We start from the raw sequence: 18129 nt of genomic DNA, 5'->3' as shown, positions 1-18129 counted from the left end.
AAGTCATTACTGACTAGAAAGAAGGCCAGCTCGGCAGCTGAATTGCTTGGTTACTTGTGCAGTCTCCTACTCTCTCTTTTTCTCCTCGTATCCTACGTCAACATCTTCCTCAGGTTCCTTGTCACCTCTGTTCATACAGAGAATACTGCGCTAGCTCCCTCTTATAGCTAGCACATGTGTTGTTGCGTGAGGTGGTGCCATAAAGCATTCCATAGTTCTTGTGAGGTCTCATGTCCTGTACCCCAGTTACATAGTGCTGGATGGTAGTTTATAGTTGACTTTCCCCCACATTGGCGATCTCCCCTTTGAAGCCTGTAGCGAATGACAAAGCCTTAGCATGTAAAATAAAACAGATACTTAATTAATGGCGGGTGTTGATGCTAGTTTACTGTGACTTAAAGTATGAGAAAGTCAAGTATGAGTGTGCATGTTTTATTTTAGGTCGTTTTTAAACTGTAATTTTATTTGCTAGGTGATTCAAACCCTTTAAGGTTTCATGCAACATTGGAATGTTATTCCCACAATTTATGTATCTCTTTTAGACTTTATAACAATTGTGTTTGGTAGCATGACATGTCTCCTGATGGAGAGTTGATGCACTGCTCTGTTCATTCTCTTTCTCATTCATGTTCTCTTGAAGCATTCACAATGTCCTACATGCAACAATAACTGTTCTGTGTCAGCTATGGTATGATCAATACTTCACTGAGAACGAGAATGATTCCTGTCTGTTTCATTTTCAGATATTCCAGACCAGTGCTCTCCGTCACCCTGTTATTCTAGAGGTACGGTGCGCTGTGAGGACAAAAAGGGCGAGTTCCTCTGTCACTGTTTCACAGGATGGACTGGCCCGAAGTGTGACAAAGGTACATTTCTATCGTCACGCATACCACTTACATACACACATACACACACACACACACACTCTCTCACACACACGCACACACCGCACACACCACACACACACACACACACCACACTCAGACACACACACACAGACACACACACACACACACACACACACACTCGTAAGACATCATTTGTGCAGTAACTCAGGCGAATACATCTCTTGTTGGATAGGGAAGGCAAGGCTTTTACGAACACTATATATGACCCACCATGGTAAAACAAGGGAATAATGCCCCAAAATATGAAAATTGAGATGTGATATTTAATGCATCAGATTCCTCAGGCTCAACATGAATGAAATAAGCTTGAAAACAGAAATGATTGCATTTTGATTTCACCAAAGGCCAGTTCTTGTTCAAAAAATTACAATGAAGGGGTGGGGCACTGTGGCGCAAGCAGTATCCCCGACCGTATACGGGCTTGAACGCCCACGGTGACATGGGGTTCGAATCCGAACCGCTGTCGTTTCCCGCTCCCACTCCCCACCTCTTCTCTCCATCTCATTTCCTGTCCAAACCTTCACTGTCCAATCTGAATATAGGCAAAAAAGCCCCAAAAAACTATCTTTTCAAAAATAACAATGAAGCATGCAGAGTTAGATCTACTCAGAGGTGGAAAGAGTACTGAAAAATTGTAATTGAGTAAAAGTATCTTTACTTTGCTTAAATTGTACTCAGAGTAAAAGTAAAATTACCCATCTCAAAATGTACTCGAGTAAAAGTAAAATTACCCATCTCAAAATGTACTCGAGTAAAAGTACAAAATTACTTAATTTAAAATGTAATTTGAGTAAAAGTTACTTAGTTACTTTCAGTTATTTAATGCAAAAAAAGGTGAGTCATGAATCAAATTCAGCACAAGTTGTTTTAATCAATTTTGAGGAGTATTTAAGTGCACATCCACACTCACAAAAGATCAGCTGGGCTCAGGAACTTACTTCCTCACGGCACAAGGACAGTTGCAACCTGTACCATAAAGTGCAAACAATGTTGAGTCCTTTTGTCCAACGGACAACACTATGGTAAGAAGAAAGACATTTGAACTACAAACAAAGTATTCAAAAACAAAATGCACACAAAATTAAGTGCCCACAAGATACCACAAATCAAACTAAAATGTAACAGGATCCCACTATTCACAATAAAATGCCACAGGATCCCACAACTTAAATAATAGGACCATGAAGGCACACTGCGCTAACATGAGAAGCACAAATAATAATAATAAAACAAAATAAAAACGTTTGAGATGTAAGAGACAAAAATACATGCGCTAACTTACCACAACGTGCTTTCGTAAAAATGTTGAGGTTTTAAATGCCGAGAGCTCAGTTTTGGCGGGCAGGCACATTTTGCACTGCATAATGACGTTGTGCCATTTGTGCGTTTGTAAACAAATAATCCTTCCAACTTTGGCCAAGGGTTTTTCTGGCTTTCGTCTCCAGAACGTGTAGTGTTGTTATCCTCTTCGGACCTTTCCTCCGCCATGGTCTCGAGTCGACGTCTTGGTTACGACGCACAGTACTAGATGCACCAGATCGTGATGATGGGAAAAGGGCGCGCGTAGGACAAGACCACGCTTTTCAAAGGCAAGGCCACGACTGTCAGTTCCGGGACACATAAATTTCCGCCCGCATTTAATTTTTCACCATCAATATTTTTTACTCAGTAACGTGAGGGGATTCAAATGTAACAAAGTAAAACTACTTAGGTCAAAATTTACTTGAGTAAAAGTAAAAATTACACATTTCAAAAACTACTCAGAAAATTACAAATTACTCATAAAAAGTACTCAATTACAGTAACGTGAGTAAATGTAATTCGTTACTTTCCACCCCTGGATCTACTAAATAGAGACAAATCTGGTGTATAGAGAGACATGTACACAGGCTTTGAGAAAACATTTTGTTCATTGGATAAAACGTCATATTTTCATATTAATACAAGCGATAACTGGAATATGAGCGCTTCAAATGCAGGAACAACCTAAACCGTATACAAACATTACACTTAGCTTGAATCACAGATAAACAAATACATTCCTCACTTCTGTTTCCAAACTCCTTTTCTGCTTCTTGAACGAATAAACTAACAAATCGTTAACTTCTGATGTGACATTGTGGCTGGAAGTATTTTTGGCTAAAAATCATGCTCTAAAAAGCTCATCCAATTCCTACAATACACCACACAAACTGTTCTGAGCCAATCAGTGTCTTTCTTCGGCTTCTTCCTGACTACTTCAGCTTGTAAACATCAAACATACTCTGTTTAATGTAATTTTATTAGCTAAAACCGAATTTAGGTTTCAATATGAATATGTAGTAAAATAGTATCACACAGGTAACGTGGTTAAAGTTTTCAAAAGACCATATAAAAGTGGCTACACATCTTTACACGTTTCTATTTATTTATTTCTTGAAGACTTTTGTAATGTTCAAATGTTTTAATAAAGGAATGTATGTTGAAATACATGGGATTTATTGTTTTGTTTTTTACCCTGGTATCGAATTGGGCATCAAATTCATGGAATTTCACTGCTATTGGTATCGACTTGTATATTTCTGGTATCATGACGTCCCTATTCATGATTAAATTGTGAACATATACTTAGAGGCTTGTATACAGACTTGGTACAACTTAAAATGAACATCTTTGCTTTTCATTCTACATCTATCTACAATATTTTTGGAAGCACTGAAAAATTCCCTTGCTTTTAAAAAAAATCAATTATTTTCTTGGGGTCGACTGATGCATTTTTTTCAGGGCCGATACTATAATGGTAATCTGTGACAAAAAGAGGACCAATATTTCAGACCCATATTTTAATGTAGTGTTGAGTTCCATCTGGTTCAGACAGCCTGAATCAAACTGCGCTTCAGCAGACGAAGGCCATTCTGAAGAGCCCCCAAATGCTCCTAGGCAAGAACAGACTGATGGAAAATGTATTTCACATTTCTTCAACATTGCAGTTGTATCCATGACAGTTCTTTGGCTCATCAAATCATCATCCACCACAAGCTGCAACTGTGTTGGCCGTTAAGGTCTGGTAGATCAGCTAGTTCCATTGGGTTGACAGTATTTTCTCCATTGTCACAAGGCACACCAGTATGGTATTGGCCAGTATGGCGCATTGCTTTTGTATTTAGGACTAGGGGTGTAAATCACACCCATCATGGCGATTCGATTCAGTATCGATTTCCTGACCCAACGATTCGATTATTTTCGATACTCATGAATACACCACGATACGATTCGATTTCGATTCGATTCGATTCATTTGTTCTTTTTTTTACCTTACAGGCTAGACAATGTTTCAGATTTGAAATAAATCAATGAAAGCTGTTATATCGTTATGCATTTTATTTGAGAAACAACAGCCAATAACAGAAGTAGAAAAGTTGTACTCCACCTAGGCCTATGACAACCTCATTCACTGAAAAATAATAATGCCCCTGTTATAGATTCTGAAAGGCCTTGCATCAAAAAGTACTGTACAAAGTACAAAGTGTTAAGTAACAAAAATAGGCCTATACCACATTCACTATAGAATAACAATACTCAACAAAATCAGTGCAAAAGTGCACTAGCAGCAAACGGTAACAAAAAATAGGCCTGTAGTTAATTCAATTTAAAATGACAATGCTCCACAAAATCAGTGCAATGAGTGCAAATGTGCACTAGTAGCAGCAAATGGTAACGAAAAATACCCCTGTAGGCCTACTTCAGTCACTATAAAATAAAAAATACTCATCAAAGTGCACTAGCAACAAAAAGTAAAAAAAAAAAAAAAAAAAAAAAAATTATTTATTTATTTATTTATTTTTAAATCTATACTCTTGCGGACGTGTCGATGCATCGTATCGTCGGCTGTTGGATCGATGCATCGATGCAAAACGATTCTTTTTTACACCCCTACTTAGGACTACATGGTTTCTTTCCCAGCTATGGAAATGGTGAGGCTTATGAGTGACTCAGTAGTACTACACCAGCAGGCTGTAGTAAAAACAATCAGCATTCTCTGGTTGCGGCAGAAAATAAAGCGAATTGTTACATCTTTGAGTCTGCAGTTTTATCTCAATGTGAAACCCTAAAGCTGGCCTGTGAGTCCATGCTTTTTCTGGAGCTGTCAGGAGAATTGTATGAATGTGTTTGATAGTGTAATATTGTATGAATGTGTTTGATAGTGTAATATTGTATGAATGTGTTTGATAGTGTAATATTGTATGAATGTGTTTGATAGTGTAATATTGTATGAATGTGTTTGATAGTGTAATATTGTATGAATGTGTTTGATAGTGTAATATTGTATGAATGTCTTTGATAGTCATATTGTATGATTGTCATAAGTCACTTATATGAAAAATGATTGTAGAAGGACTGTAATACAACTATAAATAAGTGGTCTAATAAAATGTATGACTTTTAAAAAAAAAACTACAAGTAAGACAGGCAACGGATGAGTTGATGGTTTGAAAGAGGAAGTATAAATAAGGAAGACCATGATCCTTAAAGGGAGGGGAGAAAAATCTAAAAGTGAACTACCAAAGATACAGTAGTTCACAATGTTGTCAAGAAAAGTCAACTTAGCTGACTATCAGAATAAAGTTAGCCAATAAAACCACCTTTGCTGTTACCGACCGAGGCTGAGGGTGCCTAAAAGACTGAAGACTAACATTACCAATCAAGCAGGTCATGGAGATTGTGAAATGCGTATCAGTCATGGGAGGACCTCTCGCCGTGAGCGGCCCAATCAGCATCACCCTTTCGTTGACTCCCTTCATCCGTATTTTTAAATAGAAGGCTATTACACCCAGCGATTATTGTAGCTGGAAATTATTTTCTGCAACCGTCACTCTTATGTTTTAGAGGCACATTATGTTGGCTAATAAACCTGTTTTGTTTAAAAGGCTCATTCAAAGGTCTCCACCATATCTTTGACTTGCAGAACATCTTTGCATCAACATATTTTGGTTAATTCACATGCACTAGCTCTTTCAGCGACCTCAGATAACTCCTTTAAAGCTCCTTTGAGTGGCCATCCTAGACAACCAAAATCCGCTGTGGATCTTTTAGCTCCGAAGACTAAGACATGTCTCCACTGGTCTTGTGTGTGCTTACCAAACTTGTTCCCCTGCTTTCGGCTATAAGTTCCGCAAACTATTAACTTCTTCCTTACATAAGCTTCCTCCATCGCAATCAAAAAAGTGGTTAGCAAAATGTGTGAAGTGTTTCACTGTATGGAAGCCTAGCGTAGGTCTTCAAAGCACCACACATAATATGATCCATGGAAATGTTTTGAACTCTTTTTAGATGCGTCCGGCATCTCTATAAGAGGGTACGTCCGTCCGTCGGTCGGTCTGTCGGTCTGTCGGTCTGTCGGTCGGTCGGTCGGTCGGTCTTGTCTGAAACGCATTCTTTCAATTGTAATTCCCTCCTGTGTCCACAAGGTGGCAGAGTTGAGTTGACGCATCTTGTTGTCCGCTCGGACTTGTTAATATACCTGCTGCATGTGATGATTGTGGTCTGTGTTCTTTTCATGCTTTAACTTACAGACATAGATGAGTGCAGTGAGCAGAATGGAAAATGTGACCAGCTTTGCAGAAACACCCAAGGCAGCTACCACTGTTCCTGCCACCTAGGCTACACCTTGGCTGGTCACCACCTGTGTGTGGGTAGGTCCTCTCCATACTCAACACTCTACACACAGTCATCACACTCCAATCCTTTTAGTCTTTTAACTTTTATTAAGCCTTACTTACTATTTTCATCTTTGTGGTAATACCATATAAAGCGTCAGGAAATTTAAAATGGATCCTGGTGTCGCCATTTTGTATTCAGGACGAAACCCATGCCTGTCCTTTTCCAGTGACCTTTGCAGGCTTCACGCTCAGGCACTGTGAAATTCATTTCAGGAATTATCTTACAATCACAAGTACAACAGTAGTTTGTGTGACTCACTTGTGAATAACCTGTAAAACATCATTCAGACAGTGTTCACCAGTAGAGATTAGTGGGCTGTATTGTATCATTTGTGTGTGATAGTGTAATATTGTATGAATGTGTTTGATAGTGTAATATTGTATGAATGTGTTTGATAGTGTAATATTGTATGAATGTGTGTGATAGTGTAATATTGTATGAATGTGTTTGATAGTGTAATATTGTATGAATGTGTTTGATAGTGTAATATTGTATGAATGTCTTTGATAGTCATATTGTATGAATGTCTTTGATAGTGTAATATTGTATGAATGTGTTTGATAGTGTAATATTGTATGAATGTGTTTGATAGTGTAATATTGTATGATTGTGTTTGATAGTGTAATATTGTATGAATGTCTTTGATAGTCATGTTGTATGATTGTGTTTGATAGTGTAATATTGTATGAATGTCTTTGATAGTCATGTTGTATGATTGTGTTTGATAGTGTAATATTGTATGAATGTGTTTGATAGTGTAATATTGTATGATTGTGTTTGATAGTGTAATATTGTATGAATGTCTTTGATAGTCATGTTGTATGATTGTGTTTGATAGTGTAATATTGTATGAATGTCTTTGATAGTCATGTTGTATGATTGTGTTTGATAGTGTAATATTGTATGAATGTCTTTGATAGTCATGTTGTATGATTGTGTTTGATAGTGTAGTATTGTATGAATGTCTTTGATAGTCATGTTGTATGATTGTGTTTGATAGTGTAATATTGTATGAATGTCTTTGATAGTCATGTTGTATGATTGTGTTTGATAGTGTGATGGTATGATTCTCTCCTCATGACCTCTGTGCCTCCCCAGATGTGGATGAGTGTGTGATAATGACCTCTCTGCCTCCCCAGATGTGGATGAGTGTGTGATAATGACCTCTGTGCCTCCCCAGGTGTGGATGAGTGTGTGATAATGACCTCTGTGCCTCCCCAGATGTGGATGAGTGTGTGATAATGACCTCTGTGCCTCCCCAGATGTGGATGAGTGTGTGATAAGCCCTGAGGTCTGTGGGACTGCTCGGTGCTCTAACTTGATAGGTGACTATGAGTGTTTGTGTGAAGAGGGCTACATCTATGACAACCAGACCAAGAGCTGCTTGGGTAAGCACTGTTATCTCTTCTTGTTCTTTCCTGCCAATGTCATGAGAGGTCCACACTTCTTCCACACTGACTAAAGGTCCTAAAGACCACCTCTCACTTCTTCCACACTGACAAAAGGTCCTAAAGACCACCTCTCACTTCTTTCACACTGACCAAAGGTCCTAAAGACCACCTCTCACTCACGGAACCACATTATCTGTCAGTGCTTCTCTTATTCACTCTCTCCCTCCACACTTTATGCCGTGATAATGGACGACTTTTCTGAGTTTTCTTTGTGGAAATCAAACAAGGCGTATCATCTAGGCTTAAACTGTAGTGTTAGTATTAGCTCCGAACATTTGTAAACAACTGTCTTAGATGTTTAGTTGCATTCTAAGTTAAACACTTGTTTGGGGTTTTTGGGAGGCTTTTAAAATAACATCAGATGTTATTCACAGAACAGAACATCACATGGTTGGGTGCAAATGTTTCCGCAGTATTTTATTCGTCATGTTTCTAACCTCAGTAAAGTTCACGAAGAGAGTTTCTCCCTATATACTATGTATGTGCTATGCCTTTAAGGTGGTGGTTTCTAGATGAACCCCTCTGTGTCTATTTTTTTCAAGTCGCTGCTGCTGTGGTCCTCACTTTGACCCCCATCTCTATCTTTTCTCTCTTTTGGTTGCTGTCTTTCTTGGTAGATGTGGATGAATGCGAACTGCAGTTGTGTGAAGAGGAGTGTGTGAATTTGCCAGGAAGTTTCCGCTGCTTCTGTGATGGACGCCAAGGGAAGAAGTTGGCACAAGATCTTCGGACCTGTGAGGTGACCTTGGGGTTCCCCAATCCTGCTCCATTTTTGTTTATGTCTTGCCATTAGGACGGTTTATTGAGTATGGATTTGTCTCGACCACATTGTCTCTCTGAAGGAACAGTGTTTGGACTTCATAGAAAAATAGAGCGATGCACACCCTAATGAGGTGCTGGCTAAAATAGTAAAAAAAAAAAGGGTATTAAAAATATAAATAGTGGCACACTTCAAGTTACCCCTTTATAACAAATGCCTACTGTTTGGACTTTATCAATAGAGCTGCCACTATCAATATGATGTATGGACATGGTAACTCATAGTCTATTCTTGTCTGGCTTTTTTGGTGGAAAACATTGGCCTTCTAGTGTCCGGGGCCAGATTAAGGCACTTTGGAAATTCTGACGTAGTCTGATATTTTTGAAAAGCTCTTTTAAAGGAAGTAGGGCCCACTTAACAGTACTATTAGGAGCACTGGCAGTCACGGTAGAACATGTGAAGTTATCTGTTTTGGCCACTTGGATGAGAATTGAAAATGTCCGCTTTAACGTACTACAACCTGTGTGTGATGTATGCTGTTACATGATGGTTGTGTATGTTCAGATTGAACAGAACTCTCTTCCACATACAATGGTGATGCATACTACTTCTGTCTCACGCTCGTTCTGTTCTCTCCCCCCCCCCCCCCCCACCACCACCACCCAATGCCCATTAAAGCTCATGGAGCCGTGTGTTCCTCTGGACATGAAGCGCAACGCACGCTCTCTGTATCTGGGGCGCATGTTCAGCGGGTCCCCAGTGGTCAGGCTACGCTTCCGCAGGAGAGTTCAAACAGGGTGAGTTGCTGGACAGTCAAGAGTAGGCTTTAAATAGGAACAAAACGTCAATTTGTTTGGGCTCCCTAGACTATTGATGCCACATGGTTATAGTATGCTGTATTACTGTAGATTCATTTTGATTCAGTCAGTTTTTGATGTGTTCCTTTGTCTTTGATAAAAGAATCACAGGACATTAAACTCTACCTGCCTCTCCATATTGCCCTTTTATTTTATTCTTTTATTTCTATTTATCTCTGGACGATGCAGTGTCTTTTACTTCTATTCTCATATCCTCACCTTCAACGAACATGTGTATGTGTTGAAATTGTCATTTCTGCGCTATGTTACTCTGGGTTTGTAACCTACGGCTCATGTATAGCGTGTATGTATTGCTTGTATGTATAGCGTGAATTGCTGTTTTTATTTGTTACTATGATGTGAAGCACATTGAATTGCTTGTGTATGAAATGGGCTATAGAAATAAAATGACTTGACTTGACTTGACATGTTTTTGGTTTGCAGCTTCACAGCAGAGTTTGACCTGAGGACCTTTGACCCTGAAGGGGTCGTCTTCTTTGCGGGGGGTCACCTCAACAGCTCCTGGATTGTGCTGGCGATACACAATGGGAAACTGGAGTTGCAGCTGAAATATGGAGCTGTGAGCCGCATCACCAGCAGTGGCCCAAAGGTCAACGACGGTGAATGGCACAAGGTCAGAGTTCACCGTATCACTCTTCTGTAGGAAGTGCATTACAGCTGGGGTGTAGGGTTTTTATGTGGGGTGAAAGTTAGAAAGGGATTCAAAAGAGGGGGTTTGAAAAGGAAACTTCTGTAATCATCTGCTGAACTTCACACAAGTACTCTAACACCCATTTAAGGTCTCATTGTAAAAAATACGGTATACACATTCAAGCAATGAATTTTCCTTCCATAATTCACAAAAATAGTTTCCCACTTAAAGTTTGAATGGCTAATGAAATGGTTTACATTTGCTCTATTTTTATATTTCTAAATCAAACTGATACACATGGTTACTGTTCTAAGGTCATTATATAGTGAATGTAGTAACTCTGCACACATTCTAAATGTATCCTACCGTTATCCATCACATTGATGGGCTACTGAAGATTTGATTGTTTCCACGATGAAATAAATGTACCGTTAAATGCATGTATACAGTTATCATCCAGAATGAGTTGTCAAAATGGTGTCATTCTCTTTTAATGCTTCTTATATGATTGATTGTCTTCTGGTGCTTCTAATGTGTCAGTTGTACAAGATGAAACACCGTTGCCTCTCTGAGTGCCCCCGATGTGGCTCTACAATGGAGGCGTAATAATATCAGACCCCTCTCACCATCCTACTGTCTTCCTGTAAAGATGAAACACTGTTGCCTCTCTGAGTGCCCCCGATGTGGCTCTACAATGGAGGCGTAATAATCACACTACATGATGGCAGTGAAGCCTACTCGGAGCCTTTGGCTTTTCTCACCCTCTCGCTTTCTCTTTGAATCCCTCTCGCCTCTCCACCTCTCTCTCTCTCGTTCTTTCCATCTCCACCTCTCGCTCTCTTTCTCTCCACCTCTCTCGCTTTCTCACTCTATCCCCTCTCCACCTCTCTCGCTTTCTCACTCTCCACTCCACCCGTCTCCCTTTCCTCTCCATTCCTCAGCCACCGTACAAACCCCACAGCAACATGTGGGACAATCATCTTACTGTCTTCCTGTATCTCAGATCTCAGTGGAGGAGCAGGGCAGAAGCCTGGTGATAAAGATCGACCGCGAGGCGGTGATGAAGATCGCTGTGAACGGAGACCTCTTCACTCTGAAGAAAGGCCTGCACGAGCTCAACCTCACAGTTGGGGGTATTCCCTTTAAACAAGATGGCCTCATCAGTAAGGTGAGAAGAAGAAGGGGAAGGAAGTAAATAGACTGGTCTGTAGTTCTTCATCAGGAGTATGCAGATAGGAGCTGGAAAGGAGAGGTAAAGTACATCTACCTGACGATGGCGAATGCTAGCTAGACAGAGAGAAGCAAATGTGGAGAGCCACTGCGTCTATAAATCCGTTTTGGTACCAAAAATACATTTCATCTCTAAATGTGGATTAGTTGTGACCTCATGAGACCAGGAGAAAGGGGAAATGGAGGGGGCTCGAGAGTGTGGGGGGGGAAACAGGAGACGAATGGCAAACCCAGTGATAGGAGGATCTGAAAACAGTGGTCACTCTCAAACATCAGGAGATAGGGTTGCATTAGAACATAATTGACCCTACTCAGTCAACACCAGATGTGTTCCTCCTTGACTGCCCAAGTGAAAGGATCCAGGGAACAGAGAGCCTGACAGTGTTTCATCCCACAGTAAGCTCCGAACACGGTCACTATCACGTCTATCTGTGCGCCAGGGTAGGGTATCAGGTGGACAGGGGTATTACACCCCTTGACCTACTGTTGTGCAGCCGGGTGTTTACTAACACTAATGACAACAAATATTTACAAAAATAGAAAATAAATGTGATTAAGAGAGCTGCACTGTAGGAGCAACAGGTACTCATGATTGCAGAGCACTGAGTTTATCAGAAGCCCTGCCGTGTTATAAGCATACTTTTACAATACGTGTTTGGTGAAAGGCAATTTAATCTTACAAGGTCTCTGTGTGTGTGTGTGTGTGTGTGTGTGTGTGTGTGTGTGGTGTGTGTGTGTGGTGTGTGTGTGTGTGTTTCTCTTCGAGATGCAGGTGAACACACGGCTGGATGGCTGCATGCGTGAGTGGCGCTGGCTGACAGGAGAGGATTCGTCCATCCAGGAGACCGTACGCAATAATGAGAACATGCAGTGCTTCGCCAAGGTGGAGCGTGGTGCCTTCTATAACGGCACTGGGTTCGCTTTCTTCAATCACAGCCATGGTGAGTTAGGATACAAATATATAGTTGTTTGTGCTAAAAAATATATATATAGCTATACAACCTTAAGTTATATATGTAAATGTACCTTTATGTATAAGAATATATAAAGGACCTTAAGGTATGTATGTAAACGTACCTTGAAATATTAAATGTGATACCATAACTATAGGGAAGGGAACTACTGTTCAAAAGTTTGGAATCACTAAAAAGATTTGTGATCACGTTTTGTAGAAAACCATCAGAATTGGAATGCAGATAAGGCAGTGATTATAAAGGCATATATGGCCCTTATTCTGCCACCACCACCAGCACGTTATGTTAGCTCATCCCAAATGATCGTGTTTAAAATGATGATTCATCATTCATCACCTCTAGTAGTCCTTCTTTTCTGCCTTGCTGATGCATTACGCTGCAAAAAAGAATGGTAAGATGACCTCGGACGTCAGAGACCCACCACGTGGTTATCCCTGTTGACTAAGTGTTTGGCACCAGAGAGCGCTGACTTCTTTCTATATAAACCTCGAGTGATCTCTTGTCTGCTGCAGTCTCTCAGAGTGAACCTGCCAAGAGACTTGACGCTGTAGGGAATTTTATATTTTTAATCGTCCCTTTTAAGTCACAGATGAACCAACATGTTCCACTCTATATTGATGCTAGCTCCCTCGTCGAGTCGAAGTTTGACTATTGGAACTTGACTATACCATGTTTCCTGTTCACACTTGACACAAACACAAATTGATGATTTTGTTTCGTATTGAACAAATAAATTATGCCTTTTACTTCTCAAAGGCTACAATCTACAGAACTCTCCCTATACAACTAGCCTATCAGGCAGTACTTTCTTGTTATCTTGGCGGAACTTGGGATGGGAGAGTCTACGATATCTACGATCTTGACGTGCAAATTCTGTGTGTGTGTGTTTGTTTAATTTAAGAGAGAGATTCCACTTCTGACTCTCACTGTCTTTCCCCAGGTGACCCCCAGAGTCTGAATGTCCTCTTAAATCTTCGGCCCGCCTCGTCTCTGGGCGTTCTCTTTGCACTTGTTCGCCAAGACGCTGTGCCTTTCTCCATCTCTGTGAGCGACTATCATCCTGTGAAGAGACAGTGGCATGAGGTGAGGGGGACAACAGTAACTAGATTTCTGTAAGGGATGAAAATAGAGCATGTGTTACTTTTACTACATTTTAAACGGAAAAACACATCTGACAATACTGACAGAACCAATTCAGCTGGTGTATAGTTAACTCTTGGTTCTGGTCTAAGTATAGAGACATTTATGTGTAACAACAATGATGTTTTCTGTGGCTACTCTCGGTGCTTGCAAGAATTAATTATCATATGAAGCAGAACTAAAACGATGTTTTTCTATTTCTAATAATCACTTTCTTCATGTAATAATCTTCTGATGATTTTTAACAGAAGTTATGGAGAGGTGTAATTTATTGATTTAATCTAGAATATTAAATTATGATTAAAATATTGTTCTGGATGTATTTATTAGGATGTCAACATGAAAGTCCAAATGAATCACTCTTAAATCTCTAAATGGGTGAAATGCGTATGTAAAGATGTGTTTTCTTTGACAGCATGTGCTAGTGTCGATGGGAGATGTGGTGGTGGCTAGTGCTGCGGTGTCTCTGTGTGGATCCGGGGCTCACCTGGTGAATGTAACCGTCTCTGGGAACCTCACACTGCTGGAGGTGGATGGCCAACCAGGTGACAGTGAGGCCCCTGAGGTCCAGGAGTTCTTGGATCTCGCCTCACCCTACGGAACCTTCATCGGTGGCCTGCCAGGTGGGTTTCACCTAGTGTTTATTTGGGTTTATTTGACTTTGCCTTTTCTAAGCTGTTGGACAAGCTCAAATAGGGGATACAACTATGGGTGTTACAGCTGGGAGAGCTGGGCAGCAGAGGGGCAGATGACTGACAGATCATTCACCCACTCTCGGTCCTCCAGAGGCTGGTAGTTGGGTTCCTTCTGGTCAGAGATGGTGCCAGCTAGTAAGGCTAGTTATCGTTGTTGCCGTGGGTAACTAGAAATGGAATGAGAATTGGAAAGAAGAGGAGAAACATGCTGATTAGCTGCAGTCAATATCTGCCGCTATCGTGAAAACAAACCTACTTCTCAGAGCTCTCCAAACACCCCCACTTACCTAGTGGTGTATTCTCCCACTCTCCTAGTTTGACAGGTGTTCAGGTGTATCCTTCAACTCTGGCACAGGAACTTTCCCACTTTCCCAGTTGCTCATGAACGCACCATTAGCTCCTGATCCCCGACCAGTAGGAAAAATGTGGGCGTGGGAAGTGGTAGACCACTGCTCTCCCATGCCCACATCCACGGCTGCCATAGAGAGGACTTTCACTTTCACTTTTTTAAGTTAGCCTTGTTAGCACAGTAACACAAATTGAAGACTACACAGATGAGTAATGTTTATTTTGCCCATATTTAGTCATTGTCACTTAAAAGGAGAGGTGTTCATGGGGGTAATACTCCCTCTGAAAACTCCACAGGACTAGATCCGTGAGCGGGCGCATTTCAAGAAGTAGATCATATCCTTGTTGGCTCCTCTCCATCTCAGAGCATTTTTGTTTAAGTGCAAGCAGGAAGATGAGATGAAAGGGGTGTTGATCTCATCAAAAGTGATCCTCCTGTCAGACTGCTTCCTTCTTCTTTTAATGGCCACCATCTCCCCCGTCTCCCTCATGACCACAGCCAGTGCACTCGACATCCACCTCTGGCTCCCACACAACCTGCTTTAACTCTCTAAGTCTCTCAGCAGGCTCAAACGCTTGAGTGCTTAAATGAAGACCTACAAGGGGTTTTTGCCTTGACTAAGTTAATGTAACATAGATGGCAATCAGTGTTGATGGTTACATTAATCGTCACCTAGATATCTTTCAAGCATAAAGCCCTTTCTATTCTTTATTTCTTATTCAAATTTGTATTAATTTATGTTGATGTTTATGTATAAACTTGATTCTTATTTCTACTAACTTGTTGCTTTAACACCTGACTTTCCCTCATGGGATTAATAGTTTATCTTATCTTATCTTATCTATACGTGCGGTCATGCTACATGTAGCCTTTAGCCTCCACCATCTTGGTCTGAGTTTTCACCAGGCAACAGCTTGCCAGACCTGCATATAGCATGTTCAAAATCTGGGAGACTTCATTCAATTCAGGAGATCAGGAACAACATCAATATGAATTTAATGGACAATATCTGCATGATATTATGTACAGTATATAATGCACAAATGACAGCTTGTTCCATTATTAAGACATGGTTTAAACATATTAAGATCAGCAAAAAATGACACCAATCTTACAAATGTTTAAGTTACATTTTGCTCATCTATATGAATCAAATGTAAAAAGCCATGCTATGACCTGGGAGGTTCTAGGTGAGTTGACCTAGATTGACCCTAAACATAAACCTGCTCAATGTTCAACTGAAGAACAGGATGCATTCCATTTCCCCTGCCTGACTGTGTGTGTGTGTGTGTGTGTGTGTGTGTGTGTGTGTGTGTGTGTGTGTGTGTGTGTGTGTGTGTGTGTGTGTGTGTGTGTGTGTGTGTGTGTGTGTGTGTGTGTGTGTGTGTGTGTGTGTGTGTGTGTGTGTGTGTGTGTTGTCTTCTTCCTAGATGTGTCTGTGGTGTCCACTCCTGTCTCAGCCTTCTACACAGGCTGCATGGACGTGACCATCAATGGGGACATGTTGGATCTGGACGGGGCTCTGCACAAACACAATGATATACGCTCTCAGTCCTGCCCCCTGCTGGGAATGTAGTAATATTGCAGCTCTATATTGGCACAGACATGCATTGGTCCCAAACACATTTCCTTTCTGTTCTCCTTTTAAAGCCTCCGTTTACCCGTACAAACCTCAACTGTTGTCCTTTTAGAGCCATCTTTTACCCGTACAAACCTCAACTGTTGTCCTTTTAAAGCCTCCTTTTACCCGTACAAACCTCAACTGTTCTCCTTTTAAAGCCATCTTTTACCCGTACAAACCTCAACTGTTCTCCTTTTAAAGCCACCTTTCGCCCGTACAAACCTCTACCGTCCGTCTATCATCTCCCAGATCCAGCCTGATTATCCCAGTCACACCAGTGTCCACCTGCTTGAATCCGGCCCAGCTGCTGAACTAGACCACAGGACCATGTTTTCCACCCCCACATTGACCAGTAATGTTCTTTCCATCACAGAATGTTCTTTCTTCCTCCAGCGGCAAGAAATGTTTTAATAGAGTGTAGACACGGTTTTTCTCATAGCTGCCATGGGCAGTTTTTGTGCTTTAGCCAATAAAGCTTAAAACAAGCAAAGACGCTGATAAAAATTGCCCCAAGTAATGAATGGGATGCAACAAATATAGCACATGCCACATAGACCGTAAGAGCAATGTATTTATAATGTTGTCACCAAGACACATTTGGGGTTGCATATATACGTGTGTCACTTGTCCGTATATGTGACATCTGGCAGAAACACTGCACAGCCCCATGTAAGCTACTGAATGAGATGCACTGTAATATGTAGTTTCTGTGTATATACATAACTGTACAGTGCTTTTAGATAGAAGACAAAAGAAGAGGGAGGTCAGAAGGGGGCCTTACTCCAGTTATACTTTCTCCTCATAAGCTGCCCCCATGCCATTATGCTTGTGTCTGTAGCCAAACAAGATTTGGGCATTATGTGTCTTCTCAATGGTGCAAACATGGAGAAATGAATTGTAAAGATGTAATGACTCTTTTAGAAAAACTCTTTCAAAAAAAAGGTCTGACCAGAGCTAAAACAGAAATAAATTTGCCTTGCCTTTTTGACCTGTATGTATTGTAGTCCGTATTGCAGGGTATTGCTAGTTTGTTTTTGTTTGTGTGTGCGTGCGTGCGTGTATGTGTGTGTGCGTGTGTGTGTGTGTGTAGGCTTGGTTCAGCAGTAGACTCCCTGAATGTTTGGGTTATTTGTTAAACCATGTGTATTATTCTAGTTTAGCTTTTTTGTTGTTTTTGTATCTTCTGCTGGTGCTCCCCAATGCTGCAGGGGAAACCTGAAAGGGTCTTTCAGTCCCACTCAATCAATCAATCAATAAACACAAGTATACTTGAGCTGGCTGTGTTCAAGAAAAAAAACACATTGAATGGAAATGCAATACTTTCACAAACATTGAAAAGAGAAAGACCTTTACCTAAGTCTCCAAAACATGTTTTAGTTCGAAAAACCAGCACCAAATCTTAAAAGAAAGAAATGCCATCTACAAGTTTTGAATGCTAAAACAATCAATGAAAACCTTGAGTGTTGTAGCGATGCGACCTCATCCTCAGCATTGTGAGTCTGCTGCTTTTATCGAACATCAGAGTCGTACTAATAATAATAATAATACATTTTATTTAAAGCGCCTTTCATGACACCCAAGGTCACTTCACAAACAGGTTGTTAGAATTACAATCATCACATAGAAATAAATAAAAATAAGAAAAATAAAAGTCAGTCTACTACTACTACTAGAAGCAGAAGGCAAGAGATTGTCTTTGGTACTCAATGTCATGGACTGAACACAGTTCTGTCCTACTTCACAGCCACGTTAAATGACATTCACCTGCATTTTTCAGACACAGTAGACCAGT

The 18129-nt window shown here is 40.6% G+C and overlaps 1 protein-coding gene across 3 annotated transcripts in view; it reads left to right on the top strand.

Moving 5' to 3' along the window:
• The window catches only part of gas6 (growth arrest-specific 6), a 31571-nt gene extending 13986 nt beyond the window's left edge, over nt 1-17585 (top strand). For all 3 annotated transcript variants that reach the window (XM_080834040.1, XM_080834038.1, XM_080834039.1), the window contains 11 exons: nt 744-866; nt 6461-6580; nt 7871-7996; nt 8677-8798; nt 9498-9616; nt 10121-10310; nt 11332-11496; nt 12331-12499; nt 13473-13615; nt 14088-14295; nt 16147-17585. In XM_080834040.1, coding sequence (XP_080690166.1) covers nt 744-866; nt 6461-6580; nt 7871-7996; nt 8677-8798; nt 9498-9616; nt 10121-10310; nt 11332-11496; nt 12331-12499; nt 13473-13615; nt 14088-14295; nt 16147-16292 — 1631 coding nt within the window. In that variant the 3' untranslated portion in view covers nt 16293-17585. The remainder of the gene's footprint in view (nt 1-743; nt 867-6460; nt 6581-7870; nt 7997-8676; nt 8799-9497; nt 9617-10120; nt 10311-11331; nt 11497-12330; nt 12500-13472; nt 13616-14087; nt 14296-16146) is intronic.
• The last annotated feature ends 544 nt before the right edge of the window (nt 17586-18129 follow it).

The sequence above is a fragment of the Sprattus sprattus genome (assembly GCF_963457725.1).
Source record: "Sprattus sprattus genome assembly, chromosome: 3".
Classification (NCBI taxonomy): domain Eukaryota; kingdom Metazoa; phylum Chordata; class Actinopteri; order Clupeiformes; family Clupeidae; genus Sprattus; species Sprattus sprattus.
This window is presented reverse-complemented; position numbering and strand designations above follow the sequence as displayed.